This window comes from Pavona decussata, unplaced genomic scaffold (assembly GCF_977016875.1).
Source record: "Pavona decussata unplaced genomic scaffold, jaPavDecu1.1 SCAFFOLD_127, whole genome shotgun sequence".
Lineage (NCBI taxonomy): Eukaryota > Metazoa > Cnidaria > Anthozoa > Scleractinia > Agariciidae > Pavona > Pavona decussata.
Window position 1 is genome coordinate 1,870,214 of NW_028145541.1, and position 15,597 is coordinate 1,885,810.

At 38.1% G+C, this 15,597-nt stretch overlaps 1 protein-coding gene across 1 annotated transcript; it reads left to right on the forward strand.

Moving 5' to 3' along the window:
• Window positions 1–921: 921 nt before the first annotated feature.
• Window positions 922–15,230, forward strand: LOC146469163 (uncharacterized). Its single transcript, XM_085123796.1, has 4 exons — window positions 922–1,023; window positions 1,720–1,815; window positions 9,174–14,664; window positions 15,039–15,230. Exons 2-3 carry the CDS (start codon window positions 1,794–1,796, stop codon window positions 14,660–14,662), a joined length of 5,511 nt encoding a protein of 1,836 aa, XP_084979922.1. The 5' UTR covers window positions 922–1,023; window positions 1,720–1,793; the 3' UTR covers window positions 14,663–14,664; window positions 15,039–15,230.
• Window positions 15,231–15,597: the final 367 nt, after the last annotated feature.

Sequence of the window (15,597 nt, forward strand, 5' to 3'; positions counted from 1 at the left end):
CTCTAATTCTCAGATGGCGTCCCCCAAATCCATACAAAGTCTCTAAATTTTTTTTCGAATTTTGAAAGCCTTTTACATGGTAGCAATTTAGCGGCCGAATCACAAAATTGGTAAACTGACTTATTTTAATATGATCTTTTCTTGTGATGGATGGATTTCTGATTAAATGAAAGGTTAAAAATTCGTCCCCAGTCAAATCCATTTGAACTTCGGAACGGGCAGTTACTCAATCATTCCAAGAAATAAACTGATGACAACTTTCTGACTCATTCAGATTGTTAAGCTTCTAAAGATATTTTGGATATCGTGATGTAGCACGTAAATAGACAACTGGAAACTGAAACACACCCAGAAAGTTCCGAATAACATCCGCCATCACTGGTTGTGATTTAAAGGAGAAGTATCACGTAAATTTGCTGTCATTTCAAAACGCGAAAATGTTTGTCTGTCAGAAGAAACAACGAAATAATTGTCAAGTTTGTTGTAAGTCATCACCCCAGTGCAATAAAACTGTCGATTAGTGCCTCTGGCCAGAGACAGAGTAGGCCAGTCTGGATTAAAACTTGAAAAATGTTAGGCTAATATTTTTCAAGTTCTCGCAATTTTGTTTCCAAAATGGGCTAGAACAGATCACGACTCGTTCCTTTCAAGAATTGAGTTGTTTTCTTTCCTCTCGTCATTTTAAAATAATTTGGCAGCTGATTGAAGGTCTTATTTCATCATTTCTAACAAAACATATAAAAAAACCTTCATACTTCTTCCCCTTTAATAACGAAAGATGGCAGATATCATCCAAATCTTCCTGGATGAGTGACTTGCAATCCTTCAATTTTTGATGACTGTAGTTGGCATTTGTTTTAAATTTTAATGACGGTATTATTGTTATAATTAGCTGCGATATGTGACGTTGTAAATACTGAACAACTGTCCTGGATTTTCAGTTTTCAAGGCGAGAAACTTTTGAAGCAAGTTACTTCTTTACCTTCAACAACAGTGAATATTTAATAAGACCAACGGTGCGAGGTAGGTACAACTATATAACCTTATTTTGTTAGTCTGAGTTTACTGAATGGCCTATATAATTTCAGGGCCACCCAGCGAGAGCATTTATTAAGCAAATTACTTAAAATGTTGTCTCCTGTGTTCTCTGTTCATTTTGTGTCCTTTTTAATATATTGGTATTAGCTAATTAGTGTTTGCCTTAATTGAAATTTAAGTTGCAAAAAGTTTAGGAGACGGAATCTTCTTTAGTCCCGAATCTACAAGCTTTTGCATTGCTGGCTTTACGAAAACAAAAGGAATTAGGTTTTCAGTGAAACGAAAAACTTTGGGCTGAGATTTTACCAAAGAAATTGATTTAGATTTTCTTAAAACTAAATTCTGAGGAGTTTACGGCTTCTGTAAAGATAGTATGAACCGATGGGTATCCTTGTAATTAAACAATTTTAATTAGAAGGACATTTTTAAATATGTTTTTACGACAAACTCCGTAATTTGTTTACTTTATTGGACCACTGTTTGCTTCTTAGTTTTCCTAGTTTTATATTAGTGTTTACAGAGAAAAGGTGATTTCAAGAAGTATAACTGTTCGGAAGGGAAAATGTTTGGACTATGTTTTAAATCTGACGAAAATATTTTTGGACAGTTTCCCTTTTAAACGAAACATTTTTGCAGTTAAAATATGATTTCGTAAACTATATTCAACTGTTTTGGTTTCAGAGAAAGTCCCCGTTTTCACTCTTTAACTAAGGCAAGAAATTTGCAACAGAGAAACTCCCTTCCCTTCAACAAAGATGAATACGCCAAAAGAGCGAGGTTAGTAAAGTTAATTAATTAATTAATTAATTAATTAATTAATTAGCAGGACATTGACAGCAAATCAGTTACAAAAAACTTAGTTTATCGCTGTTTACTTTCTAGTGTAATTTCACTTTTTACCGTGAAAAGATGAAAGAAGAGATTTGTTAAATGTGCTTCATACTTTGAATTCAACCTTAATTTGTCATATTACAAGAAAATTATGAAAACCCGTTAATACGAGTTTAGCCAGGCAGCACAAAATTTGGTTTTGCAATAAGCAATTTTTATCACAGAAACAAAAGAGACTTTACGACAAATATTGCAGAATAATGTAACTTAACAGAGGATATCAAATAGAAGAAAGATCCTCGCAGTTAGTACGCAACTTAAGCAGTTGCGAAAGGAAAGCCTGAAAAAAATTCAGGCTTGAACGGGATTTGAACCCATGACCTCCATTATCAAACAAATATTTCTTATTACGTACTTATCAGCGGCCATCCTGGTGGGGAAGAAAAGGAGAAAGGGTAACCCAAGGACGCATCTAACCCAGGGGCAGTCAGTCTGGGGCGGGCGAAATAGCACGAAGAAAGTTTTCAAGACCGCCCCCGACTGACGGCCCCTGGGTCTCCGAGAATGGCATCTAACAGAATTTGCCCAGTTTGCTAGCCAACTCTTAGTACTGGGGGATTAAATCACTCTTTCACACACGAGATTTGGAACAGAAAAATAAAGTGCTTTTTTGATGGCATTTTCCTTAATCATGAAACAAAATGAAGCTACATTAAATAAGTATCTTAATTCTGTTTTAATACGTGATAACCAAAACACGTGCCAAGTGAAAACATTGAAAGAGGTCAGTATAAAAGAACCATGAGACTCCTTAGTTGGTGGATCTGCTCCCTACCAATAACCAAGAACTCCTCACATGAACTCCAAATTACTCTCTTTGTATTGAACTGCAGAACAAGCTAGAGTCTTGCCTTATTTCCATTTCCCTCCGTGACAACCAAGTTATTTTGGAATTGCCTTTTAATGTAATAAATAATCAGGACAGTAGTAAAATATATTCTTTGTCCTCATCCTTAGACGAAAGATACACAGATAAGCAAATTGACGTTTTTCAAAAATAAGAGATTTCTTTGTAATGTATCATTTGAATATGAATATATGAGACATATATTTTGAACTGCGGTTGAAAGATTAAATGAAAAAAAAAATCCACGCAGTTAGTACGCAACTTAAGCAGTTGTGGGGACTGGGTCTGGGTAAGATGGCGGTCAGACGCCTTCGGTGAGGCTCTCAAAAATGGCGAGTTTATAATCTTTATGCGGTTGTCTGGTTATGTTGAATGTTTTTGAAGTATTGATTGAGTCCGATAGATGTCATTTCTAACGAAAAGTATGTCAAATAGTAAAGGCAAAGATAAAAAACGGCCTCGTGGCTCCAGCTCGTCGCTTAGAGAAGACGATTCGAGAATCCTCGAAAAGCTAACGAGCATACAAGACAGGATAGAAAATGGCTTTACAAAAATAAACAGCGAAATGGAAACCCTCAGATGTCAAATGAGAGAGGACATAGAGGCCATGAGAGAGGAATTAAAGGAAGCAATAAAATCATTGAGTGCTGCGTGGGAGGAGGTTGAGTCGCTAAAAGCGAAGAACAAGCATTTAGAAGATCAAGTGGAAGGCGCTCTTGAAGAAAATTGCCAACTAAAGAAGGAGGTCGAGATCCTTAAAGATCGGGCGGTTAAACAAGAAGATTACTCGAGAAGAGAGAACTTGAGAATTATCAACGTTCCCGAAGAAGCGGAAGAGGATAATAAAGAATGTGTAAAGAAGGTCAAGGATATACTATCTGAACTCGGTGTGCCGTCAGATATAAAATTTCACGCGATACACCGTACAGGAAGACCAAAACCAGCTTCAAATGAATCATCTGAAGAAGGGGCTCGTTCTGCAACTCGTCCACGAGCAATTCTTGTGCGATTTGTTTCACGTATGGACGCCGATTTGGTGTGGACAAAAAGAAAGGAACTCTTGAAAAGTCGACGCTTTCGTACAGTTTTCATCGACAAAGATTTATCCGCAGAATCGGCTAAAGTACGCGGTAAATTAAGTGCTGCCTACAAGAAAGCTAAGGAACTTAACATCGAAAGAGCTTTCATTAAAGGTAAAAATCTAATAGTTAACGGCAACAGATACGCAGCAAACACTTTGCCTGAGTACCTTTTACCAAGTAAGAAGGACGATGTTTAGGAACCATACATGCCCTCCTAACAACATTTACTGATGTAATAAGCCTATTTTTGAGTCGTTTTATTAGAGTAAGAGTTTTTCTTTTTTCTTATGCTTTCGTTTTGTTAGTTAAAAATGTTCTTTTTTTCTTTTTTTTTTTTTGCTCGAAAAATTAGCATAAAAGGATAAACAACTGCTACAAAATTAAATATATCCGGTAACAACTTTAGAAGCTGATAAATGCCGTAACTCGTCATTGTTTTTCCCAGGAATCCTTTTTTCAACAGGTGCACAAGTCCGAAGTCCCAAGGGTCGTTACTAAGATTCCAATCTTAAGACCGTTTTTAGAACCAATTAGTGTCGTTGTAAGTGTCATATTGTGTGAAGTTGGTCGCGTTCAGGAATATTTCTAGCGACCTGTTGTTTAAAATTCAATGTGTGTTCCATTGTTTTTTTTTTTTTAGGTAGGTTAGCAATGTGCAATGTCATAATTTTTGAGTCTTTGTTATGTGTGCTAGTGTTAGCTGCTATATTTACATTTTACGAACAAGTCACCTCTCTTTCTATTAGGTATTTTACAAGGGGAGAAAGTTTGGTTCATATCGAAATGACTCTAAAAATTCGAGAACGCTAACCTAAACTTCAAAATGCTTTCCTTAAATGTTCGAGGTATTCGAGCTCTAGAGAAAAGAAAGGCTTTATTGATCTGGCTTGGAAAACAAAACGCAGATATTATATTTTTGCAAGAAACTTATAGCACAAAAGATGTGGAAAACATTTGGAAATCTCAGTGGAAAGGGCCAATGATTTTTGCACATGGTTCTAATCGAAGCTGTGGTGTTCCGGTTCTGGTTAAAAACAGCTTAGAATTTGAATTGAAATCCACAGAAGCTGATGAAAATGGACGTTACATTTTGCTAGATGTCACCGTACAAGGTTCCAATTACATTATGGGGAATGTGTACGCGCCTAATAAGATACAAGAACAATGCTCCTTCTTTGATAAGCTACAGCAAAAATTAGACAATCTTGTAACTGGTCAAAATCAAAGAATTATAATTGGTGGAGATTTTAATGTTGTTAGGGATCTGGATCTTGACAGCTCTGGAGGTTCGCCTAAAGAAAAAGAGTCAGCTAAAATTCTAGAAAACATCTGCTTAAATTATGATTTAATTGACATATGGAGAATCAGAAACCCGGATAGTAAGCTTTTTACCTGTAGACAAAAGAAGCCCCTTGTTCAGAGGAGACTAGATTTTTGGCTTATCAGTGATGTGTGTCAAGATGAGATAGAGGAGACAGGCATTAAGACGGCTGTTAGGACTGATCATTCGGCAATAATTATATCTTTTAATAGTTTAGACGAGCACATGCGTGGCCCTTCTTTCTGGAAAATCAATTCCAGTTTAATGGAGGATGAAGACTACGTTTCCGCAATAAATGAAAAAATTCCGGAATGGCTAGCAGAATTTAATGAAGTTACTGACAAAAGGGTCCTGTGGGATCTAATTAAATATCGTGTAAGGCAGTTCACTATAAAATATAGTAAAGATAAAGCAAAGAAAAGAAAGCAAAAGCTGGTAGAAATCGAGACTTCGATTGAAGAAGCCGAGGAAGCTCTGAGAATGAACTCTTCTACATCAAACCTTGAAAAATTAAAAATGGAATATGATTCACATTTTGATTATATGGCAAAAGGTGCAATAATTCGTTCAAGAGCAAATTGGTACGAACAAGGTGAAAAAAGCAACAAGTTTTTTTTAGGGCTTGAATCAAACAGAGGAACCAAAAGCTGTATTCGAAAGGTGTTTACCAGTGATGGCGTGCTTACCACAAATCCAAAGAAAATTTCGATGGAAATGCTTAAATTTTACTCGGATCTATACGCCGGAAACGACGAAGAAGTAGACGAGAGTCACCCGTTTTTGTTGAGACCAGAAATCCCTAAACTTACCTCCGAAATGAAGAATATTTGCGAAGGGAAATTATCAGTTAAGGAATGTTTTGATTGCCTTCAGTCGTTCGAAAATAACAAGTCGCCTGGCAATGATGGTCTTACTGTTGAATTTTATAAAACGTTTTGGAACTCCTTAGGAAACCTACTGGTTGATTGTCTTAATTGCTCATATGACTATGGTGAACTCTCAAGTACTCAAAAGCAGGCAATCATTAAGTTAATAGAGAAGAAAGGGAAAGACAAACGACACATAAGTAACTGGAGACCAATTTCGTTGATTAACGTTGATACCAAGATTGGCTCTAAGGCAATTGCCACAAGACTGCAGAAGGTTTTGCCTAAAATAATACATTTCAATCAAAATGCTTATGTTAAAGGAAGAACGATCCTCGATGCCGTTAGAACTATAGATGACATCCTAGATTATACAGAAAGGTACAACATCAACGGAATGTTAGTAGCTATAGACTTCCAGAAAGCCTTTGACTCGGTTAATCGTGGCTTCATGTTTAAGGTGCTTTCCATCTTTAACTTTGGTCCGTCTTTGATTCGCTGGATACAAACTTTTTACAAAAACATTTCCAGTACGGTGATGAACAATGATTTCACAACAGCCCCCTTTGAAGTTGGTAAGGGTGTTAGACAAGGTGATCCACTATCCCCATACTTATTTATTATTTGTTTGGAAATTGTGGCTATTAACATACGTGTCAACAAAGAAATTAAAGGAATACAAGTTGATAATGAAGAGATAAAGTTAGAGCTATTCGCTGACGACTTGACAGTTTTTTTGAGAAATCACACCTCGCTCAACGTATTATTAGACACTGTTATCAGTTTCACTTTGTGCTCTGGTCTAAAAATCAACTATGAAAAGACGGAGATCATGTTTTTGGGAATTAATAATCCAATATCGGCGACTTTAACAACCCCTGCAAATATAAGTATTAGTGTTAAAAAGGCCATAAAAATCTTAGGAGTTCATTTTACGTACGATCAGGTTCTTTGGAAAAAGCTTAATTTTGAAGAAATTTTAAAATCTATTGAAGAAAAGTTGCACTTTTGGAATTGGAGAAACCTAACGGTTCTTGGACGCATACAAATCATAAAAACATTTGCGGTCCCGGTTATCATGTATAGGGCTGGCTTAGTGTGTATACACAAGGACATAATCAAAGAGATAAACAAAATCCTATTTAACTTTATTTGGAAAGGAAAGGATCAAGTGAAACGCTCAGTCCTGATAAGTGATGAGGAAAATGGCGGCTTGAGAGCACCGCATCTAGAATCGATTATAAGGACGCAACGAATCATGAGCTGCAAAAAATTTGCCGAAGCGCAACAAAGTAGTTGGAAAATGATTCTTTCGCATTATTTAAAGCAAGTTGGCGGAAAATTCGTGTTGGCTTGTAGATTTGACCTTAAAAAACTTCCTGTTAAACTACCTCGTTTTTACGAAGAATGTCTACAAATCTTCGCTGAGCATTCTGCAGCAACGGGAGAGTGCAGTCAAATTTTGAACAATAACACAAGAGCGAATACAATAATATGGAATAATGAGGATCTTTTAATTAACGGAACATCGATTTTTCATTATAGCCTATTTAATAAAGGAATAGTCACACTCGAAGATCTTATAAGTGACAAGAATGATGTAATTATTAAACAGAATCTTAATGAATCAATTTTGTCACCCATGGAAGTGTGTTACTTGATGCAGATTCTTGATGCCCTTCCGATGGTGTGGCGAAACTCCTTGTTGTCTTGTGGGCCAAAAAGTGGGAAATCGTTTGTTTTAAGTGACCATATCCAACTACGTTTAAAGAACATGTGCGTTGGAATCGATAAAGCTGTTTCGAAAAATGTTTATAAAGAAATACGAGCAAAGTATGAAAGCACCCCAACTGCGCAAAAGAAATTTACGGATCTGTACTCAGGTAAATGTTTAGAGTGGCGCGAAATAAACAAACTGCCATTTAAAGTCCTCATGGATACAAAATGGCGGGAATTCCAATATAAAATTTTAAATAGATACTTAGTATCGAATTCATTCCTCTGTAAAATAGGTCTAATAACTTCGCCTTTATGTACATTCTGTGAACGTGAGAACGAATCCCTCGAATATTTATTCATTACGTGCTCCTATGCTACGAGTTTCTGGCTGGACTTTATTTCTTGGTGCAAAAAAATAAATATAGACTTAGAGGAACTTTCTAAGACTGATATTCTTTTGGGAATCTGGCAGAGAAAGGACGATTTTCTTTTATTAAATCATCTTGTAATTTTAGCTAAGCAATATATCTATGATTGTCGCCAAAAAGGTACCCATCCTTCTTTTAGAATATTCACCAATAAGATCAACTACGTTTATCGATTAGAATGGCAAATAACGAGGTCAAAGAAGAACGAGTCCAGTCACAAACTTAAATGGAAAAAATATAGACTGTACGCTTTAGATACGTTATAACGGTATAGTGCTCTCGTTCTTTCTCCCTTAGTGACAAACTGTAGAAAACTAGGTTAATAAATAAAAATGATATGTATTATAAAAATAACTAGCATAACTAACTTAAGTGTTGTATTTATAGTTAGTATTTTAGTATTGTAGTAATGTTACTATATTGTAAATAGTGTTACGCATTGTTAGAAATTTAGTTTTGTAAGTAATGTTAGTATTGTAGCAGTGTTAGTGTTGTAAGTAATGTGTGGTACTTCAATGAAGGAAAAAAAACATTAAAAAAAAAAAAAAACTTAAGCAGTTGTGAAAAGAAAGCCTGAAAAAAAAATCAGGCTTGAAAGGAATGCCATTCAAGCCTGAATTTTTTTCAGACTTTCTTTTCGCAACCGCTTAAGTTGCGTACTAACTGCGAGGATCTTTCTTCAATTTAATCTACCATTTGTTGTAATCAAACTACTATTAGTAAACTATATTAAGCTCCTTCAACGATTGATCAAATAATACTAAGTACCACCGGGGAAGGGGTGGTGGTAGCTTTCTGCTAGAAAATATCGTCTATGAGTATGGGAGATTTGTTCATAACACTTTACCTACCAAGGGGTTCCGAGATTCACCTTCCCCCCACCCCCTGGATGGCCACTAACAAGTGCATTACACGTTTACGTAACTCTTGCTTCTGGCTACCACTTCGTCGTTTCACTTTTTTTCTCTCTGTGGTTTCTAGAAACGTCAGACATGGCAAGCACTGAAAGAGTTCGACAAGTTCTCCATACTGCTACACTTGTGGCCAATTTCCTTTGCAAAACCGGTCGTATTCTCATAGCCAACGAATTATCCAGGGAAAACATGATTCTGTTCAACAATATCCAAATGATGTCTGGCTTCATTTCTATCAGTGACCACACAAGTGCAGTGGGAAACGGCAGAATGTACCGCGCGTGTGACACAAAATACGTAGAAGGAACACAAATTTTCGAACAGGGAAAAATATATCAAAACCGAGGTAAGTATCAAAAAGCAAAACGCTTTTACATGAAAGCACTCACCATCAAAAAAGAAATTGGTGACAAACACGGAGAAGCAGCATGTTATATAAACCTGGGAATTGTGTTTCATTCTCTCGGTGAATATGTTAAAGCTGAAGAATATCTTCAGAAAGCCCTTCAGATCAGCAAAAAAATTGCTTACAAGGACGGAGAGGCAACATGTTACGGAAACCTGGCAAATGTGTTTCAATCTCTCAGTGAATATGTCAAGGCTGAAGAATATCTTCAGAAAGCACTTCGGATCAAAAGAGAAAGAGGTGACAAGGACGGAGAAGCAGCATGTTACGGAAACCTGGGAAATGTGTTTCGTTCTCTCAATGAATATGTCAAGGCTGAAGAATATCTTCAAAAAGCACTTCAGATGAAAAGGGAAATTGGTGACAAGGACGGAGAAGCAGCATGTTACGGAAACCTGGGACTTGTGTTTCAATCTCTCAGTGAATATGTCAAGGCTGAAGAATATCTTCAGAAAGCACTTCAGATGAAAAGAGAAATTGGTGACAAGGACGGAGAAGCAACATGTTACGAAAGCCTGGCAACTATGTTTCTATCTCTCAGTGAATATGTCAAGGCTAAAGAATATCTTCAGAAAGCCCTTCAGATCAAAAGAGAAATTGGCAACAAAACCGGAGAAGCAACATGTTACACAAACCTGGGAAATGTGTTTCATTCTCTCAGTGAACATGTCAAGGCTGAAGAATATCTTCAGAAAGCACTTCAGATCAACAAAGAAATTGGTGACAAGGACGGAGAAGCAGCATGTTACGGTAACCTGGGAATTGTGTTTAAATCTCTCAGTGAATATGTCAAGGCTGAAGAATATCTTCAAAAAGCCCTTCAGATGAAAAGAGAAATTGGTGACAAGGACGGAGAAGAAGCATGTTACGGAATCCTGGGAACTATGTTTCTATCTCTCAGTGAATATGTCAAGGCTGAAGAATATCTTCAAAAAGCCCTTCAGATGAAAAGAGAAATTGGTGACAAGAACGGAGAAGCAGCATGTTACGAAAGCCTGGCAACTATGTTTCTATCTCTCAGTGAATATGTCAAGGCTGAAGAATATCTTCAGAAAGCCCTTCAGATCAAAAGAGAAATTGGCGACAAAACCGGAGAAGCAACATGTTACACGAACCTGGGAAATGTGTTTCATTCTCTCAGTGAACATGTCAAGGCTGAAGAATATCTTCAGAAAGCCCTTCAGATCAACAGTGAAATTGGTGACAAGACCGGAGAAGCAAAATGTTACACAAACCTGGGAAAAGTGTTTCAGACTCTCGATGAATATGTCAAGGCTGAAGAATATCTTCAGAAAGCACTTCAGATCAACAAAGAAATTGGTGACAAGGACGGGGAAGCAGCATGTCACGGAAGCCTGGGAACTATGTTTCTATCTCTCAGTGAATATGTCAAGGCTAAAGAATATCTTCAGAAAGCCCTTCAGATGAAAAGAGAAATTGGTGACAAGAACGGAGAAGCAGCATGTTACGAAAGCCTGGCAACTATGTTTTTATCTCTCAGTGAATATGTCAAGGCTGAAGAATATCTTCAGAAAGCCCTTCAGATCAAAAGAGAAATTGGCGACAAAACCGGAGAAGCAACATGTTACACGAACCTGGGAAATGTGTTTCATTCTCTCAGTGAACATGTCAAGGCTGAAGAATATCTTCAGAAAGCCCTTCAGATCAACAGAGAAATTGGTGACAAGACCGGAGAAGCAAAATGTTACACAAACCTGGGAAAAGTGTTTCAGACTCTCGATGAATATGTCAAGGCTGAAGAATATCTTCAGAAAGCACTTCAGATACAAAGAGAAATTGGTGACAAACACGGAGAAGCAAAATGTTACGCAGGCCTGGGAAGTGTGTTTTTTTCTCTTGGTGAATATGTTAAAGCTGAAGAATATGTTCAGAAAGCCCTTCAGATCAACAGAGAAATTGATGACAAACACTTAGAAGCAACATGTTACGGAAACCTGGGAAAAGTGTTTGAATCTCTCCGTGAATATGTCAAGGCTGAAGAATATCTTCAGAAAGCCCTTCAGATCAACAGAGAAATTGATGACAAACACTTAGAAGCAACATGTTACAGAAACCTGGGAAAAGTGTTTGAATCTCTCCGTGAATATGTCAAGGCTGAAGAATATCTTCAGAAAGCCCTTCAGATCAACGGAGTAATTGGTGACAAGACCGGAGAAGCAACATGTTACACAAACCTGGGAATTGTGTTTGAATCTCTCAGTGAATATGTCAAGGCTGAAGAATATCTTCAAAAAGCACTTCAGATCCAAAGAGAAATTGGTGACAAACGCGGAGAAGCAACATGTTATATAAAACTGGGAACTGTGTTTCTCTCTCTCAGTGAATATGTCAAGGCCGGAGAATATCTTCAGAAAGCCCTTCAGATCAGCAAAGAAATTGGTGACAAGGACAGAGAAGCAACATGTAACGGAAACCTAGCAAATGTGTTTCATTCTCTTAGTAAATATGTCAAGGGTGAAGAATATCTTCAGAAAGCACTTCAGATCAAAAGAGAAATTGGTGACAAGGACGGAGAAGCAGCATGTTACACAAACCTGGGAAATGTGCTTCTATATCGCAGTGAATATGTCAAGGCTGAAGAATATCTTCAGAAGGCCCTTCAGATCAACAGAGAAATTGGTGACAAGGACGGAGAAGCAGCATGTTACACAAACCTGGGAAATGTGCTTCTATATCGCAGTGAATATGTCAAGGCTGAAGAATATCTTCAGAAGGCCCTTCAGATCAACAGAGAAATTGGTGACAAGGACGGAGAAGCAGCATGTTACGCAAACTTGGGAAAGGTATTTCAATCTCTCAGTGAATATGTCAAGGCCGAAGAATATCTTCAAAAAGCCCTTCAGATCATCAGAGAAATTGGTGACAAGACCGGAGAAGCAACATGTTATACAAACCTGGGAATTGTGTTTGAATCTCTCAGTGAATATGTCAAGGCTGACGAATATCTTCAGAAAGCCCTTCAGATCAACAGAGAAATTGGTGACAAACACGGAGAAGCAACATGCTACACAAGCCTGGGAAAAGTGTTTCAGACTCTAGGTGAATATGTCAAGGCTGAAGGATATCTTCAGAAAGCACTTCAGATCCAAAGAGAAATTGGTGTCAAACACGGAGAAGCAATATGTTACACAAGCCTGGGAAGTGTTTTTTTTTCTCTCGGTGAATATGTGAAAGCTAAAGAATATTTTCAGAAAGCATTTCAGATCCAAAGAGAAATTGGTGACAAGGACGGAGAAGCAGCATGTTACACAAACCTGGGAAATGTCTTTCATTTTCTCAGTGAATATGTCGAGGCCGAAGAATATCTTCAGAAAGCTCTTCAGATCTACAGAGAAATTGGTGACAAGGACGGAGAAGCAACATGTTACGGAAACCTGGCAAATGTGTTTCAATCTCTTAGTGAATATGTCAAGGCTGAAGAATATCTTCAGAGAGGTCTTCAGATCAAAAGAAAAACTGGTGACAAACACGGAGAAGCAGTATCTCACGAACGCCTGGGAGATTTGCTCTTTCGCACAGGTGAATATTTCAAGGCCAAACAAGCGCACGAGAAGGCACTTGCACTGAGTAACGAGATTGGATACCTTGAGATGCAGCTTGAAAGCCTCCTTTCACTTGCATGGGACACTTTGGGGTTGACTGGAAACATAGAAGAAGCTGTTTCGAGTCTCCTTGCAAGCATTGGAAAGTGTGAGGAAATTCGAATGCATTTAAGAAACAATGACCAATATAAAATCTCTTTTATAGACAAGTGCGCTTCTCCATACAAACTCCTCAGAGACCTATTTTTGAATACTGGGAAATTTCATGAAGCACTTTGTTCGGAAGAGCTCAGTCGGGCCAGAGCCCTGGCAGACTTAATGACAGCTCAATACTCTGTGGAGCAAGAAACATCAGTGAATCCACGGTCGTGGTTTAACATTGAAAGGACTGAGACCAAAGAAAGTAACTGTTCCTGTTTATACATTTCCTGTCGCGACCATCAATTATTATTCTGGGTTATTAAGCCAGACAAAACCATAGATTTTCGTCTAAAGGACTTCAGCGACCATTTTGGCAACAAAATGGGAGGAAGGTCTGTTGATAAAATTTTCGATGACATAATCTTCAGGATACTTCCATTTCCGCTTACTCAAGAGCACTGCGAAGATCGATCACTGTTCCCTTCAAACGCTGGTTACTTAAAACAGGGGTCTTTCTCGAGAGATGAAATCGCCACTTTCCGTCCTGTAGAAGATGATGAAGACGAAAACCAGTATATTGATCCACCGAATCTCTCTCAGTGTTACAAAATGATTATCGGTCCTGTTGCTGACTTACTTGTAGAGCCCGAAATCATCATTGTTCCTGATCGCGTCCTGTGCAAAGTTCCATTTTCTGCGTTTAAGGATGAAAATGACAAGTATTTAGCAGAGACTTATAGGATCCGCATTGTTCCTTCTTTGACGACTCTCAGGCTGATTCAGGAGAGTCCAGAGGATTATCACAGTCAGACCGATGTACTGATAGTGGGTGAGCCAAAGGTTGGTGTGGTGTATCACAGGGGACGTCGAGAGAAATTATGTCCATTGCCAGGCGCAAAAGAGGAAGCCGAGATTATTGCACGACTGCTGGAAGCTCAGCCTTTATTAGGAGAGCACGCAACTAAGAAGGCAGTTCTTCAGCGAATGCGCTCAGTAGGTCTGATACATTTTGCTGCTCATGGTGACGCCGAAAGAGGAGAAATCGCTCTTGCCGCTCCACTCTCTTTTGAAGGGATTCCGAGTGAAGAACACTACCTGTTAACAATGGCTGAAATTTCGCAAGTTCGTCTGCGAGCCAAACTGGTAGTCCTCAGTTGCTGTCACAGTGCACGTGGACAGATTAGATCCGAGGGGGTTGTTGGAATCGCTCGAGCCTTCTTAGGTTCCGGTGCACGTTCTGTATTGGCTGCCCTGTGGGCCTTAGAGGACCTGGCAACAAAGGAGTTCATGAGACGTTTCTACGAGCACCTTGTTCGTGGTGAAAGTGCTAGTGAATCTCTTCACCAGACCATGAAGTGGATGAGAAGTAACGGCTTTTCAGAAGTAAGACAGTGGGCGCCTTTCATGCTGATTGGAGACGACGTGACATTTGATTTTGGAAAGTAAAGGTCAGTTTAAATCGATAAATTGATATAACGGACTTAACATAATTAGAGAAACTCTAATACGCATTTTAAGAGGCTTATCATTCTTAAATAAACAGGGTGATGGATGGGGAATTCTCTTGTCTAAAGGGAGCCTAGTTCTTCTCCTGTGTATTAACATTCACTATATCCCACACTTTATTGGGGAAACAGAGGTTGGTCCAGTAGTAAGAGAAATTGCCTTTCGTGTTGTGTCACTGAAAACATTGATGGAATCGTTTCTGTAGTTTAAGAATGCATTATTTCTGCTGAATCAATAACCCGTACGCGTATTGCTCACGTAAATTAAAAAGTATAGAGTTGAGCGGCTTGCCTGAAAACATTCTTCTCTTTAACAGGTGCCTTGCCAAGATCGGGGAGGAGCTGGCCATTCGGCAGTTTCGTCTAACTAGAAACCTGATAAAATGGGACAGAGATTCAGCCAACGAAGAACTGAATAAACTATGTGGGTTGAAATTGTCAAAGAGCTTAAAGATGGTGCCTACTTTTGTTACTGCACATACGTTCTGCGCTTCTTGACATACTCGGGTTTCCTAATACAGGGATATTTTTGCCCGGTTTAAAACTATGTGGATAAAGAAGGACTTAGCAAATGCTCTTGGTATCCAAAAAGAAAATTTGGGGTAACCGTGCATTTTTCAGAGAAAATAAAACTCAATTTGGGAAAAACGCCATACATGGCTTTGTGTTTTACTGTTTTTTAGAATAATTTTTTTATTTTATTTTTTATTTTATTTATAAACTTCGCCAGAGGAGAAAAAAAAAACAAAATGAAAAACCTCTGACAGGAGAGAACTCACAGAACGATATGTTCCAATAACGAGACTCCTTGTATAAATAAAATCACATCACAATAATTAAGTATCGACAACTAATTAACAACACATTTTAACTAAT

Coding starts and splice junctions, on each gene's coding strand:
- LOC146469163 (XM_085123796.1), top strand. CDS start 1,794: ATGAATACGCCAAAAGAGCGAG. Junction 1,816..9,173: donor GAATACGCCAAAAGAGCGAG/GTTAGTAAAGTT, acceptor TGTGGTTTCTAG/AAACGTCAGACATGGCAAGC.